The 16,874-nt window shown below is 46.2% G+C and overlaps 1 protein-coding gene across 2 annotated transcripts; it reads right to left on the bottom strand.

The window, feature by feature from the left end:
* Nucleotides 1-10,566: 10,566 nt before the first annotated feature.
* Nucleotides 10,567-15,707, bottom strand: LOC124675046 (tau-cadinol synthase-like). Of its 2 annotated transcripts, XM_047211109.1 has the most exons (7): nucleotides 15,420-15,707; nucleotides 14,936-15,194; nucleotides 14,260-14,632; nucleotides 12,189-12,407; nucleotides 11,901-12,036; nucleotides 11,479-11,727; nucleotides 10,567-11,110 (listed from the first exon to the last, which is right to left on the bottom strand). In XM_047211109.1, the coding sequence occupies exons 1-7, from the start codon at nucleotides 15,525-15,527 to the stop codon at nucleotides 10,826-10,828; spliced, it is 1,629 nt and encodes a 542-aa protein (XP_047067065.1). In that variant the 5' UTR covers nucleotides 15,528-15,707; the 3' UTR covers nucleotides 10,567-10,825. The 2 variants fall into 2 exon arrangements, with proteins under 2 accessions (XP_047067065.1, XP_047067066.1); XM_047211110.1 differs by lacking the exon at nucleotides 14,936-15,194 and having other exon boundaries at nucleotides 15,420-15,701.
* Nucleotides 15,708-16,874: the final 1,167 nt, after the last annotated feature.

The raw sequence follows: 16,874 nt of genomic DNA, 5'->3' as shown, positions 1-16,874 counted from the left end.
TCTTCGCCGCCACAAGCAACCTCATGATCTCCATCGACCAACATCATCCAAGGATCTTCGACGACACCCATCAAGACACGGTGATGAAGCACGAAGACGAGAGCCTCGACATGAAGGCGACAAACACCATCCTAAGGTGTCTACCACTCCAAGGGTGGAGAGGGCACATCAAAAGGACCTTCCTCATAAGGTGACTCCCACATCTTGTGCCACCACCACAATGGCCCCTACCTCGTCATATTCCTATGGACTCCGATGCTACAAGTGCAAGCAACAAGGCCACCTTCCATGGGAATGTCCCAATATCCTATGTGAGGTATGCAAGGCCAAGGGTCACATGGCATGGCAATGCACAACGCCAAGCGCCGACATGCTCCACTTCGACGAGCTACAAGCCCAAGCCACCAAGAAGCCTATGGCGCCCACACTTCAAGATGAAGACCAACAAGGCCGACTCAAGGGTGAAGTTGATCCGAGCCTAGCTCTCAACAACACTATGGAGCTACCGCTTGAAGACGACTTGGGAGGCGATGGAGTTGAGAAGGGTGAGCATGGGATTCTCCCTTCACCAATGGAGGCGCATGGAGATGAGAAAATCGAGCCTACTCCTATATGCTTGATTGATGAGTTGGTACCAATCCCATGTGAGCATGAGAGCCACTTAGCCCACTTGAGTGCTACCGATAGTGAGTTTAGCGACTTCCACCCCATATGTGAGATTGAGTGCTTCCAATTGGAGGAGATGAGTGAGACATCGAGTGAGTTGCGAGAGGTAGTTGATAGGTCCATGGAGGCCATCGCATTTGCTAACACCTTAAACTCTCCCTCTTTTGTGTTTCCTCATGTTGCACTAGGTTCCATGGATGTTGAAGCGACGATGATGGACAAGAAGATGTACATGGTGCAAGAAGATCATATCACACCATGCTTCGATGACGATGACGATGTCAACCATGTGGAGCATACAACTACCACAATACCTACATCAAATGAGTCGCACTACCAAGGTAAAACCAAAGGTATTGATGACACCATGATCCCCCTCGTGGACATGAAAAATTATGAATTGTTTCCTCTTGCTTGCGATATGAGGACCACTTGCTCTTTCACATGTGTTGTTGACAATGATGACATTATCTTTCGCATGCTTTGCCCTAAATGTTTGAACTATCCCATTATCCTTGCATCCAAAAATTTACACAATAGATCTTTCTTATGTTTAGTATGCAAGAATGATTATTTCATTGTCCACAAGATGGCCCCCATAGCCTTCTCAACTTTTGATGACTACAAGTTGCCACATACCACAAATGCACATAAATGCCATATGCACACTCGCCATGCATTTTATAAAAGCTTGATTTACACTAATGGTGATGTGCACAAGACATGGCACATCATGATGGATGATGTGTTCATATACCATGCACACACACTCTTTCTTTTGCCTATTGTGTGTATAGGTACAAGAATGGCAATCTCAACCTCTACGGAGCATGAGCTCATGACACGAGCACTAGAGAGCTACCCCAACAAGAATTTCAACGACAAGATCGAACACCGCACCGTACTCATACAAATAGGTCATCACACCAAACCCGATGGCAAGGACGAGATGCATCATCCAAATCATGATATTCATGCGGAAGGGTATGTTCATAAAAGCCTTCACCCATGTGTGTGTCCGACAATTCTTGGCATGTTTGCGGTTTGTCCCAATCGTCACCCCTTTTGCGTCTTATGTAACATATCTTGAAACATCTTGTTGGCACAATGGTTGTTGTATGTCTTGATGATATCATCATACAATCCAAGAATCTCAAGGACCATGTTATACATGTGAGAGACACCTTATGCATCTTCTGCCACTTTCCACACAAAAAGTTGCTCTCCTTTGAATTTGACGTTCATCTATGGCAATTGAAATGGATTCTTTGAAACTTGAGGATACTCATACTGGCTCACGCCAACCATAATGGCCCAAACTCGAAGTTTCCATAGCCTTGCCATTGTACATAGCAATTTTGAGAAAATTTTGGCCACCACTACTTGCCTCTTGAATGTTCCATTTGTTTGGGACAACGCTACACAACACATTTTTTACAACTTTCCAAAGAATTTTGCGCATGAAACACCCTTCGCTTTACCAAATGTTGACTACACCGACACTCTTTATGTCCCAATTTTTGCCAAGTGTCCCTTTGAGAACGGAGTTGATACTTCCTATTTGCATGAGAGCTTATTATCCATCGATAACAAAATTTGCAAAACCAAGTTTTCCATTCGAGATTTGCTTTTACCCGAATTCTCCTTCGGACGCGACTTTCTCTCTCCACCACTTCATGGGAGAACCTTCATGGACTTCAACAAGGACGCCCGCACCACGACGAACATCCATAAGGATACAAGGGCAACAATACACGAACAAGTTCTTCGCCAAGCTACAAGGATCAACGCATACATCATCGACAACAAAAATTCCAAGTACTTGGTGAGCATGACATTCACCATCTCGGTTCTCTCACCATATCATGGAGATGAGGAGGAACAAGAGTCGAGGACGACTCTTCACCAAGGGGGGGAGATGATGTGGGGTGGCTTTCGGACACCTCCTCCTCAAGACCGACAAGCCCTCCTCGTGGCCCAATGACACGAGCTCGGGCCAAAGCCATACGCCAGGAGGTGAATTCACTCCTTTCTACACTTGAACTTGACATAACCTTGGACGGATTACTACCTCATACCTACGTCTATATGTCATTAGGTACCAATCTCGTCAAGGACCCGGAGGGAGCATCAAGGAGCCGAGGAGGGGAAGAAGCCTCGTTGCTCATGAACAAGAAGGGAAGACCAAAGAAGAAGAAGATGGAGAAAGGCTCCAGCCGCCTGCCACCACATGGCTAGCACTGCTGCCCCCACCTGGCCGGCACTGCCGGTGGGCGCACCCCGGCACTGTCGGCCCAACGTCACCGGCACTTCCGTCCTCCACCGGCACTGCCGCCCGAGTCGCCTGAAGCAGCCAGGGCCGGCACTGCCGCTCCAAGCACAGGCACTGCCGCCCCGAGCACGCCGGCACTGCTGGCCCCACCAAAGTCAACTGCACCTCAGCCGTCTATTTATCATCTATGGACATAAATACTTTATTGTAATGCTCCTTTTACCCCTGGACGGATCTGGGCCTATATATATCTCATCCCCCACCTCAATTAGGGTTTAGACAAGATTTAGGCTTAAACTACTTTGAGCTTTGTCTCCCTAGAACTATGTTCTTTGTATCAAGGCACTCTTGAGGGATTTCTACTCTTCATGGATGATTCAAGGCTATCACCTCTCTCATCCAAGTTCTAGTTGAGATCTCCAACACCAATCTCCCACTTGTTAGATCCTACCCAAGGGTCTCTCTAAGAAGTGGTTCTATTGGCTTGGTCTAACCTAGCAAGGGAGTAAATTTGGTTTGTGTTGGGTTGTGTGTGTGTGTGTGTTTGTATTGGATCTTGTGTTCTTCTTCCTCTCCCATCGCATTCATCAACTCACGTGGTCAAATTCGTGGGATCTGGGCACATCCTAGCCCTTAGGCCTCATCAGGATCCTTCCTTGGGATCCGGCGAAGCTTATCCCTCTTCCATCGCCTCCGAACTGTCTTCATCCTTGTCCTTTTCTTTGTTCTTGACTTTTCTCCTTTTCCACGTGGGCGGTTGTTCCTAGCACACTTGTATCCTGCTTCCGGGTCTGTCTTGAGATCATTGACCCACTTGCAGTTGCGATTGGTGTGGGAGGACTTGCTAGTAGCCGGATCCACATAGGCTAGGCACGACATGTCCCTGTATTCTTCATAGGTTTGGGGAGCGCGGAACCCAGTAACGGTGACTTCGTCAGCGCGCTGCTGGCCCCTGTCGGCTCCGCCACCACGACTGCGGCCTCTTCTGCCTCCTTGACCACAGCGCTAGAACGTAATGGCGACCATGTCGGATCCGCCGCTCTTTTGGTCTTCGCGGGGATTCTTCTGCTTGTTCTTTGTTATTGTCGTCGCGGTTCTTCTTTTGCTAATGTAGGGGTACGGTTGTGGCCACAAGTTCTCTGCCTGCATCGTCATCGGCAGTGGTGTGAGTACTAGCTATGGTAATCATGTCATCCAGCGTGAGCTTTTGCTCATTTAGGAGGCACGTTAGATTGTGCCGGAGCAGCCCTCCCCTCTGCAAGCCACCTATGAAGGCTAGTATTGCTGTGTGATTATCCACGTTGTCGCACTCGTTTATTGTTTCTAACCACCAAGAAAGGAAGGCTCGAGAGGTTTCGTTTTTCTTCTGGATGCAGGCATGCAGGTCGCTGGCCGTGGATGGTCTCTTGTAGGTGCCCCTGAAGTGTGCCTCGAAGGCGAGCTTCAGGTCAAACCAGCAAAAGATGGGGTTCTCTTCGAGGTCACTAAGCCAAGTACGGGCCGGACCAAAAAGGTACAACTGGAGCATGCGGCAGGCCGTATTTGGGGTCCCTCCGGTAAAGCTGACTACATTGAAGTAGTCCTCGATCTAGGTATCGGGTCTCTCACTGCCATCATAATGCTTCAGATTTCCGGGTAGCTTGAGGGTCATGCCTTTTGGCGTTTTTTCCTCTCGGATCCTCCTGCCAAAACACTTCGGGCCGATGTACCCAGTCTTGTACTCGTTGAGACGTTCCCATGCATCCTTTTTGCGGCCAGGGGATTCTGAGCGAGAGCGTGATCTCCGGCCTCCACCTCCGCCACTAGGTGGTGCGGACGGAGATCTACGAGGGGTCGGTAAGACTTTTTGGTTCCGCCGTCAGATTCTCCATGCCCTTCTTGGTGCTGACTCCGGCCGCGGTGGCAACCTTCGCTGTCATGGCGGCTGCCTTCGTCGTTCCGGCTTCTACGGGGATCCGGCTCATGTTCCTCGTTCCGGCTCCTACGGGGTTCCGACACGCGCTCTTTGTTCCGGCTCCTCTGAGGCTCGACGTTGTCGCGGATGTTAATTCCGCCAGGCCCATGAGGCCTAGGGTTTCATGCGCGACTTCGTCGGCGAGGTGGCAGAGGAGGGCGCTGGTTCCGGGGCGGAGGGGATGGATTTCGGTACTTGTCCTTGCGAGCATACATCGGGTCCTTCCCCTTGTTTTTCCCTGCCGGAGTGTCCGAAGGTATGGGGATCGGATCCGGGTGTTCCCTGGTCTTTCTTCTGCGCTCCGAAGATCTGGTGCGCGATTGCTCGTCACGATGTTCCCTTCCCGAGGCGTTCTTCTGCGCAGTGGACACGCACAGCTCCGGGTTGGATTCCATCCTGCGCGAAGTATCCGCCTTACTCTGTTGCTTCATTGCTGAGGCGACGAGTGTGCGGAGGTGGTTGATGTCGATTTCTTCGTCATTCTTAGCCAGGAGCTCCGTAGCCTTCTTCATGTTATCCTTTGGGGTTGCGAGCGGCCGATGATTGGTGGGGCTGTCAAAGTTGATCTTCCGGGGGCGAATAGATTCCTGGCGGATCTTTTTTGCTTCCCTGTTAGCATCCGACTATCATCGTCCACCGATCTTTGAGCTCTCTGGCTTGTTTTAGGTACTCTGTGGTCCTGCGCTCTTGTTCCCCGACCACTTCTATTAGCTCTTCAGCGTCTACCCTTTCCTCAAGCATTGCTGCAGTAGTCTTGGTGAGCTTTTCTGCTTGCCAACAGTTCTTTTCTTTTGGTATCTAAAGCTTCCGGATCTGCGGCCTCTTTGGCTGTTATTGGTTTGGTCAGGATTTCCGATTGCTTGATACCATCCTGGCCTGCTACCCTGACGAGATCGTCCATTGACATTTGTTCCCCAAAGTCGAGGCCACGTCCTAGTCCAGGCTCCGGCATGGTGCGAGAGCGAACCCGATGCGGAGCGTCCAGATCTGACTGGCCCGGAATTACGGCGTTGGGCGGAGTTGTTTCTGAGTCGTTGTCTTTGTCCAGCCCAGTTGCGGTCGCTAGGACCTCCCTAGGCGGAGCGGATTCGACCTCAGCTTTCTCCTTGTACTCCATCCATCAGACGGTTGTACTCTTCCGAGTCTATGGAAGATGCATCGCCGGAGAGCGGGCTCGGGTTCTCGAGGATCGAATCTTCGTTGTCTCCGGCTGCTTTTTGCTGATCCGTAGCATTGTTTTCTTCGGCCTCCTCGACTTGCATGGTCCGGCTCCATCCTGAGGAGGGGCGATCTCCGCGGTGTGTCAAAGGTAGTGCACAAAGTGGCACCTTTGCTTCTCTAACACCTGGAGACCCAGACGGATCTGCATTGGTCCGCCACCACTGTTTCCTGCTCAGGGGCTGATTGGGTGGGCTTTGGAATCATCGAACTCAACGCACTGCTCGATCGCCGAAACAGCAAACAAGTAACGCGGTGGCGCCGCGCAAAGGAAACGCCTTACGATCGAGATCTCCTCGAGCTTCTCGTCGAGCGCGCGAATCCCATTGACCAATGTAGCGACCCTCGAAGCGAAGGCGTCCAGCGTCTCATCTTCTCCCATCTCCAAATTCTCGTACTTCTTCTGCAAGGTTTGTAGGGTCGCCTCGCGGACGCGCTCGTGACCAAGATTTAGCGTCTTGATCGTCTCTCACGCCTCCTTTGCAGATGTCTTCGAGATTAGGTGCTGCTTCACTTCCATCCTTGCGGTACTTCGGCGCGCCCTTCATGAACTCGTCGCCGCCGGGATCGACAGCCTCCCAGACTTCGTTGGACTCGAGCGCCCACATCATCATGGTCGCCCATACCGTGTAGTTGTCGCGGATGTACTGCCGATACTGTGTCGACACCGGCGCCGCGGCGCCGGAATACTCGCTCACCTCCTTCGTCATGACCTCCCGTTACTAGAAGATCCTCCACGAGGCTCTAATACCAATTGTTGTTCCAGACTCGGCAGTACTCTCGTCGATCTAATACCAAACACAGCCCCTGCCGTCGAGTGCTTTCCAACGACTGACGATGAAGTGATTTCCGACCAGACGTCACGCACGTACCAATCACCAATCCGTCTAGACGTGCACGTCAAATCAGCTAAACTAGCTAGCAGCTAGCTCGATCTGTTGCAAGCAGCAACCAGGGAAAAAAAATAGCGCGCTATAATAAAATAGCGTCAGCCGAAAAATATGCTATTAGCGTGCTATAGCGTGTTAATAGCGCGCTATAACATGCTATAGCGCTGGAATGATGTAGCGTGGACTGTCTAGAAACGATATAGCATGCTATTAGCGTCGAAATAGCGCGCTATTTTTTTCCATGGCAGCAACACAACGCACGCACACAAATATTGATTGAATTGCCAAAGGCTCGTGTCGAGCCTTCTCTTTGATTCAACTCACGGTGTTGGTTGTCGATTACAGGAGATTTACACATGTATAAATAGGCTAAGCTATGCCCGATGCAAACCGACTAGGAGATGCAAGTCTAATTCTACCCGGACTATGAACTCCAATATGTATCGAACTCATGTACGTGTGCACGCGTACGCCTCCATACGGATATACGGCGTGCTTAGTCCTAACAGCACATAGGTCCTATATATGTCCCGGTCGGCAAGGAACACGATCAGATGCGTACGAATCCAGTAGGCTCTCCCGATCGAGGCAAATCAATGGAGGGTATCTCTACCCCGAATTTTCAGGTCGGCGATGAGCACGACAAGGCAGAGGACGGGACTGACTGTGGCCTGGCACTACGCACCTTGTGCGAGCAGATCCGCCTGCAGATGGAAAAGGTCGAACTGAGTTTGGTCTCCACAAACACGGAACATGAGAGGCGGAAGCAGATCCCCGTGCTGCTGCAATCCATTGCCGATACTATCACGCGCTTCTGTGCGGCCTACCCGGAGAAGAAGGAGATGGACGTAGCTAACTTGGAGGATGAAGTAGGAGGAGAATTGGTGATGAGCAGCTGCAAATTCTCCACGGAGATGAAGGAGGCGGAGGAGGAGAGGAGGGTACAGGTCCAGGGATATGCCACGGAGACGTCGTCCGAGTCCGACCAGAGCGACGACGACGAGTTCCAGTACCGGTACGAGGAGGAGGCCTTCGCTCGCTTCCGTGCAGGCTGGGAGCGTGCACACGGTGACAACAAAATTGACTTCCAAGACCTCAGTGAGTAGCATGTCATGCATCTTGTTTTCTTTTCTTAACTATAAGCAGTATCAGTACTAGATTGTTTGCTTTTATAACGGATGCTAATTCCCTCCTTAACGGATGCAGCGTTATTCAGTCCTATGCTGTTTACGCACTGCACGCCGGGGTTCATGCCGATAGACGCTATCAACGTCAAGACCGTGCAGGTCTGCTCCATCAAAGTCACTGACCTCAAACACTTCAGCTGGCCGCTGCAAGTGCACGGCGTGGTCTCTGCCCGAGACGCCGTGGATCACCGCCGCAACCCCATATTTCTTCGTCCCAGGGATGACTGCCAAATCCTAGACGAGGCGGTATGTTATAGTACTACTCTTCTTGTATTCAGTTCTTCTCTTTGCTGATTATTAGTTAATGGAAAATACAATGACCATGCTTGCAGCATCCGTTTCTGCACTTGACTGGCCCAGTTCGTGCCATAGTATCCGAGGAGCCTGTTGACATCGAGATCCAACTAATAGTGAAGGGCGCAACAGCGGATGAAGATAGGGCATTGATCCGTTACGCGTTCTATTATGATGGTGATAACGGCGCTAAAGTGCGTACCAGCACCATTGAGAAGCACTCTTGCACGCTTGAGTTGTGCACTCAGCAGATTATCCGTTCTGTTCAAGCCACTATCTTTGGCGTTCATGTTGTTGATGACAAGTCGACTCCTTTTGAACATGGTTTCAAGGTCTTTTGCTACTCGCTGACTCAGCGTGGTAGTGAGAACACCAACGAGTCCCCTCCATCTCTGCAAGTTGCGTTGTTTGATTCGAAAGTCGGAAGAAAACCTGGAGTGAAAGGTGGTTTCATCAATCTGTCAAGGCAGGTTGTTTCTGTAGAGATGCGTGGGAAGCTGAAAGTTGTCGTTCAAGCCTACTCACAGTCCGGAGACATCGCTGCACAGGGTCATGTTTTGGTCGTTCCGAAGAGATGCAACACGAGTCAGCATGAACTGGAGCTTGGTGGCTTCAAGGTAGTTTTCACGGTTGCATGGTCTTTGCTGGTTGATGATGAAGATGCGATTTTGATAAATGGAATGGCCGACCCCTTTGCACTATTACCCCCTATGCATCCCTCTATTGCTAGTTTATTAGAGTAGGTAATTTGTTGTGTTCGAGTCTACTTTATGAATAACCATATATATTTATTCATGTGTTGTGTATTGCTTCTTGGGCACTAAATCACATTAGTTAGATCAGATACATATAATAATTCCGGAAATTCAATTCGGCTCCTGCGTGCGTATGCTCCCTCTACCAACAAAACATATTTCGGAGTGTGGAAAAATTTTGACAAAAAATTTTACATGTACATCTCCATAATATATGTGTATGCGTCAAGTTTCACGAAAAAATAATATTTTTTGTGGCCTATGTGAAAAAGAGAAAACTTATCCTGTGAAAAACATTGTTTCCAGCACTAAATTTTGTCTTTTTTACACACGTCACATGCTAAGTTCATTTTTTATGAAACAACTTTGTGAGCGCGTAGCACGTGAAGATGTACGTGCGAATTTTTTGTTTCAATTTTTTTTTGAAATTTAAAATATATGTAAGATGCATTTTAAAATATAGGGAGCATATGCTCCCATGTTCCAAAACACCACTATATAAAGTTGTACCACTTTGCTCAAACCACATCAGTGCATCTACATTAACCTCACATGCCTATGTGACTTATTGGTGGCCACACATCCGTTTGGGTCCACGGTGGGCTTTCCTGGACCCTAGAAAGGCTCACCAAGACATTGAAAAACTCAGTTTGACAGGTCCTGAGGACTCGTTTTAACTCAAAAGCTGACACTCCTCTCTCACCTCCACACCGGCCTCTTCCGGTAATAGCAACTTTATCCAGACACTCAGTGTATAGTGCATATGGCTTTCAATATAATCCCCCAAAGAATTAATGTTACAAAATTTATTTGGCAGTTGGCTAGCGGGAGTGGCCAAAAATGATAAAGCACATATCCAAGTTGGTGTGTGTTGTACTTTGGGCCATTTAAAATGTGAGAAACAACTATATTTTAATCAAAATCTACTTTCATCTATGCATGTTATTCCACTAGCTAACCATTAGATCCGTGTGTGGTTGTACCTACATCAATGGTGAAGCGAGAGGATTTGGCTACTAGGTGCAATCGACTGGAGATGGTTGCTCGGGATATATATAGAACCAGTGCAGCTGGAGTTTTGATCATAGATTAACATGATGTTGCAGAGCCACTTCATGTTTTTTGTTTTTATTTTTTTAGATGGTTAATACATGTATCGATCATGTGTGACCTATGATGTTATTCTTTATAAAATGGAAATTTTGAATTAGGAAATAAAAGTCCGCATGCATCATCGATACAGAGGCTGAGACAAGGCCTCCTTTTCGAAAAATATAAATTCTGAGACATCTAGGCCTCGTGTTTTTTCAAAACGGGGATGCCCAGCCTCTGCATTAATTGATGCATACAGCTATTTATTGCATTGTTATTAAATATTACTACCATTATTACACATCATAGTAGGTCACTTAAAGTTGCAACATGAATAAGCCATCTAAAGATACGTATCAGCCACCGATATCTGTCTAGGACTCACGTGAAAACGTTGTTGACTAACCACAATGTCTGTATACAAGCTATGACGGATCCTGGAACCATATGCTCGCCAAGAGTTACTGAAAAAAGGGCGCAGATCTTGCAGGTAGATACTACATTGGCTCGATGAAAAGTCTCTCAATTGTTTTCTCAAGATGCTCACTGGCCGTGTACGCATCGTTCATGTTGTCATAGATGAAAGACGCGCTAAGGGCCAAGCTGATAATACGTTGCATAGCTGGGAGTAGAACACGATTTCCAAACCGAGCTTGGTTCAAAGTCCTCCATTCGTCTTCCATGAGTGCATCAATCCTTGCGATCGCCACGTCGCTCGTGACATTGTACTCGTTGATGTAACAATCCACGGAGCTTGCAACATCGCTGTTGCACTTTCCACGCTGCATATTAGAAGTATCACGTTGATTAAATAGCATGCATATGTTCATGCTTACTAAAAAAAGGCATACTATCAGTAGTTTTCCATTCTAAAGCTTGTATATGGGTTTTACCCACATTTGAAAGTGTAAGTTGTGTGGTCGGTTGATGAAATTTGAGTTTGACCTACTTCTATACTAATTTAATAAAGGTTAACGAGGCAAATGTAAAATCATTAGAGATAATTTTCAATGTGCACAAGACAATATCACTTTTTTGTCATGAAATACTCATCATTAACTTGATTGTTCGTGAAACTAATAATCTAGGATACATTTCATTAACCAGAGAGTAATATGCATGAATAAATTGACCTTGAAAGGATCTATACCTTAAATGCAGCAAGGTCGTTCATAAAACGTACAATCTTTCCGGTTGCTACTACAACATCAGGGACATCAGCTGTCCACTTGAGTGCTTGCTTCATTATCGTGTCACCCATGCCAGTCATCATACTTACACATACTGTTGGTGCACCTACGGTTAGGCTAGTCAGATTCACCTGGTCTATAAATCTTGGCTTGTGATTCTTGTGAGACCATTCGGCTTCTTGGAGATAACCAGTCACATTATTTTGGATCTACATGCACAAGAGAAATAACTAACTGTTAATTATTGTTTTTATTTTTCCTCAATTATTACGATGCTATTACCAATAAGAAAAATTGATGTGACATAATGTACATGTTAAAAGAAAATAAATCAGGGCATGCAGCCTAGAGAACTTCTAGATAAATTATTCTATGTTCATACCGCTTTTTTTAGATGATAAATATCATAGTTGATATCAATTGGCATTTCACCCTCAATATTTTTGAAGGTCCTCAACAACTCAATATAAAACTTCTTCAGGTACTCCGGTAGAAGAGAAATGGCACTCTCATCCCATCTACATCACAGGGATTGTTGCACGAAATGGTGAGGGAAAAATAGTTAGATTGACCATTAGCGTGTTAATTATATCTAAATACTAGAAAGAACCACACATGACCTATGGGTTCATCGATTGATCAACGGAAATAATGTAGAGTGAGACCAAACCTTTGTACGGCTTCATGTAGCTTCCGACAATCCTCTATGGTACCATGGGTATCATATGTGTCATCTAAAATAGTAATTAGCAGCATCATCTTGGCGATGATAATGCGGGGGAGCTCAAAGCATCTCTCGTAGTATATCACATAGGCCCAAGTGTAGCTCTCTACCACACGGTTGCGAATATAACTTAGTCCAATGCTATCATAAATATGTTTCCACCACCTGCTAATTCAAGTAGAGTCATTTTAAATAGTAATTTTGGGCACAATGTACGAACATAACTTGCCTAGCCCTATTAAGAGTTAATATTACTCCATCCGATCCGAAAAAAGAGTCGGGCGGCTAGTACAATTACATTTTACACTTACACCTTGGGAAATCAGAAAACTAGCCTATCAGTTGACTGGATCTGGCCGATGCTAAAACTTCCATGCGAGAAGCAGCTTCCATGCATCCGGCGCCGCGCGTACGCACTCCTCCGCCTCCACCTTGCACCCCCTCCGTCGCGGTCGCCGGTAGATCCACGCGAGCGCTCCAAACGGCTGGCGTGCCCTTCTCTCGCGCTCTTCTTGCTGAGCAGCTCCTCTTCCACCTCGCCTCCCTTCACGCCAGCACTACCCACTCCGCTGCATCATCGCCACCCAGTCCCGCCGTTCTTCCCGGCCTGGATTATGTAGAGTTGGCCGGAAGTGGTAGATCAAGCCATGCACGGTGGTGCTTCTCTTTCCGGTGAGGGGAAAAATCGCGGACGGGGTCGAGCGCGGTGTGCGGGTGTGTGGTTGCTGGTTGGGTAGGACATGGAGTGAGGGTCGTGGAAGAGACAAATGCAAGGTTGTTTTCGTAAAATGACCCATCCGACACTTTTTCCGGATCGGAGGGAGTACTATGGTGCATGCCACGGGGATGCCGGATTGTATATTAATGTTAAAATCATGTTATTGGACTGGCTTGCCAAGTCTTTTGTGTAAAAAAAAATCCACAACCGACACTAATAATCGTAACATATGGTGCTTACAAAACACGAATAACTACTACCCATAAAAGATATCTTAGATTTATCTAAATTTGGGTGTATCCAGATACTATTATGGTATGGAGGAAGTAATATAAACACCTTAGTCAGTCCGTCCTTCAAACCACTGAGATACTTCAGGTATTGTAGTCAGTTTACTCTATAAAATCTTCTACAAAAAATAATCTAATTAATTTTATATTCATAAATTAAGGCCTAACCTAGTGAACCATCTCCCCTCACACATGTTCGTGAACGTGTGCGCGCGCGTGTGTGGGTTTGGCAAAGGCACTTCTACATGATCACATATGTAGTTGCCCTCTTCGTCCTCGCTGATAAAATCCTCCTCGCGCCACCGTCTGAAGAGATGGGTTGAAGAAGCTAATAAAGCGATAGGAGATAGTGTGACTTAGAGGAGGCGCCTTGTCTAAGGAGGCGTCTTGGGCAAGGAGACGCTACGTGTCCTCGCTGCATCCAAAGCAAAGGAGACTCCGCCCATCTTGCCCCCATTCATCGACATCCACGTGGCATGTGCTACTGCCACCACAAGTTGTTAGTTTAACCTTTTTATTAAAAACGTTTGTGTCTTTGTTTTTCAAGGATTTAGAATACCTATAGTAGTTAATATCAAATGATAGTGTAGGATAAGGAGGATGCATTCCTCAATTCAAATTATGAGAAAACTATAAAAAAATTGCTGTAGTGTGGTTCTCATCTTTTATGTGCACCATTATAAAAAAAACAAGGTGGAGCTAAATTCAACTTTAAGACTGACATGTTTTCTATGTGAAATTCTCTAAAATTAATATTTTGATACCAAAAACTCGTTTTTTCTAAAATTTCTATGTCAAATTTTTTTAGTTATTGTTGATAACTTATATGCAGATAACTACACTCTTGAGTGTTTCAGCGGCCATGCATGTCTTCTCGAGCCAAGTAGTGGCATTCCGTTTATAGAAACGGAAGTGTATGTGAAAGCATGTACACCTCAATTATTTATGTATTAGGTTTCGTTTTTTTTTGCTTTGTCAATGAAGATAAAAGAGAACAAAAAAAACATACTCAGTAATAGCTTTGAGCTCCTTCAAATGGACATGTTGCAATAGGTTGAAATCTAGTTTTGCGAGCTCTAGTAGAACTGGGTTATGCCCTTCCTCTTCTTCATACTCCGAGATATAATACAATGTTTCCACCCTCTTACAGCTCCTTGGCAATGGTCTATGAAGTGCGCGTTTGACTTGCTGAGCTAGAGGGGACTTGAGACTACCACTCACTAATTCAAGATGATGCCTTGCAAAAAATATGGCCTCTTCAAGAGCTGGTTCACCATGAATAAGAAGATGGGCTGCGTTATATAAACACAATAGTACGCTTGGCTGACTAGTTATATCCCTCTTAAAGGTTCCGTCTTCACCCTTGAATTTGTTGAACACATCTGCAAGATACGTATAATAATTAATGTACTTTCTCCGGTTCAAAAAAATTGCCCAAAAATAGATGTATAGGGAGTACTAATTTTATCTACCAATGAGAAACTTCAAAAAAAATACTATAAGCAATCATTAAAGTAAAAGATGTTGGACCAGGTGCTTTCCAGAAGAACATATATTTATGAGCATGACTATAATGAATATAGTGAGGCTCATAAGTCAGTTTCAATAGGAATTATGTGGCATTTATAGACACTGATGTTTTCGTTCCCAGATGTAGATGGGTCGTCATATGTACTATACATTACCTGGAGATACCCAGTGTCCATGCTCCCTAAGCAAGCGAAACCGAAGAGCATCTTCATGCAGGCTGGCTGAACTAGTAAGTTTGTTCTCAAGGATTTCACTTAAAGTGTTGTGAATCTGCTCCTCGAAGAGGTGATCTATTCCGAGATGTTGGAGGGTATCGAGCAAGAACATTCCCTCCGTGCTATTGCTAGTGTTAAACATCATGTGGACGTCCTCCTTCAGTTTATCGGCTCTCGTCATCATCCAATCCTCTGACCTCTGCCATGCAGGAATCGATCAATCAAGAGAGTAACTTCTTTTTCTTCGAAAATTGGTAGTCTTAGCCTCCGCATCAGTTGATACATATGGCCTTTTATTAACTTATTTAGTAGTTCAGCAGAGTCTTACAAGTGCTTGCAAAACATGCGTGTACGCGTACGTAAATTAACAAAGTTGTAAACCCGGCCAGATGCTAAATAACGGGCTAGGTTTTCATTTGTGTACCTGCTGTGGCTTTGGCTCGTACTCGATGAAGAAGTCGCCCCATGGCGAGGGCTCAAACTCAGAGCCTAGCTTCTTCTCAGGAGTGGCAGCAGTGCCGGAGGGCGCCATGCATGTACTCCCCGGCCTTATGCGCACGATGCTTTACTCCAGCTAGGTGGCTAACAACAGCGTGCTTTGGGAACCAGAGAGATCAACGTCTGGTCTTTAAATACTCCTATTACGCCCCCACAGAAAAGAAAAACTCTTGGGACATTTTACTCTAAATTTTGTGTGGCGGTTCGAGAAGAAAACCCTGGGACCAAAAACACACCTGAGAGATTCTGAAAACGTTACCATTCGGGAAACCAATCAGCTTTCCATCTTCGGTCGTTTCTCTAATGTAAGTACAACTGCGAGCCGGCAGCCTGAGCTCGTCCATTCTTTTCTTATCAGTTCACCCTGCCTTATCACCAACAACCAACACAATTGTAGCTACCTCTCTGTTGATCGTACTCTATTCACCTCCATCCACACAAGTAGCTAGCTCTATCTACCTGAACTGCAGCCAGGCTCCATCGCGAGGAATCACGTGTTATGGAATCTAAGGACGGTGGAGCTATGTCTGTGTTCACCGTACTCTCTTTCCCTGCATCCACACAAGTAGCTAGCTCTATCTACCTGAAGTTTACTCATTAACGGTATCCAAGCTCCATTGCGAAGAGTGACACTTTACCCAAGCTTACAGCGATTGGTGCCTGGTGGTTTGTGACGCTGCCGTCCACAAGGAACTGTAAATCATCGGCGTTATTTCTAAATCAGTGGCAAAGGACGAATTTTTTTTTAGGTCGGGCGAACTACAAATCATTACAAAAACTGATGAAAAAATTAAAGTTAATATGTTATATGCTCCTAAAGCAATCACCTAGTATGATGGTAATAGCAACATATTTTAGTACAATTAAAAAGTTACAAGCAAGCATACCGACGATGAAGCTTTAATTGGTCTAGATGTCCTAAACAATGGCAAAGCTCCACATTTACAAAAAAATCGTTCTTAACTTTAACAAGATCAGCTTTTAAATATCCCTTGCTCACACCATTGAGACATTAACCTAACCATAGCACATCTTATTGCGTAACTCTGAAATATTCAGAAAAAATGTACTTCATATTCAGAAATTTCAGAAAGAATGTACTTCATCTTTACCTCTTCACCTCAGTCTTCTTAATTTTAACAGAAAGATGTAACAGAATACCTTTCAATCTAGAACAAAAGTCAAGCCCAAGTGTGACCGATACCCCTTGCCGTTCAGCTCCGCTGCCGGGTACCCGCTGAAAAAGCTACCGCATTTCCGCCGTTTCGCGCCTTGCGCTATTGGCCGACCTCCCGTCCTGGCTTCCGTCGTTCCGAGTACCCCGCCGTTCGCCAGTCCCCTGCCCGGCATGTCGTCGGCTCCCTTCAATCTGGAGGTCACA

Source organism: Lolium rigidum, chromosome 7 (genome assembly GCF_022539505.1).
Source record: "Lolium rigidum isolate FL_2022 chromosome 7, APGP_CSIRO_Lrig_0.1, whole genome shotgun sequence".
NCBI lineage: Eukaryota > Viridiplantae > Streptophyta > Magnoliopsida > Poales > Poaceae > Lolium > Lolium rigidum.
Note: the sequence above shows the minus strand (reverse complement) of the source record. Positions and strands in the feature narration are given on the sequence as shown.

Bases quoted from the DNA above. Each gene is read 5' to 3' on its own strand.
- LOC124675046 (XM_047211109.1), bottom strand. From the start codon at position 15,527: ATGGCGCCCTCCGGCACTGCTGCCACTCCTGAGAAGAAGCTAGGCTCT. The intron at 12,408-14,259 runs GTATGTTTTTTT...TTGAATTAGCAG, and splicing joins GAGCTCAAAGCTATTACTGA to GTGGTGGAAACATATTTATG. The intron at 11,111-11,478 runs GTATAGATCCTT...TCTAATATGCAG, and splicing joins ACGACCTTGCTGCATTTAAG to CGTGGAAAGTGCAACAGCGA.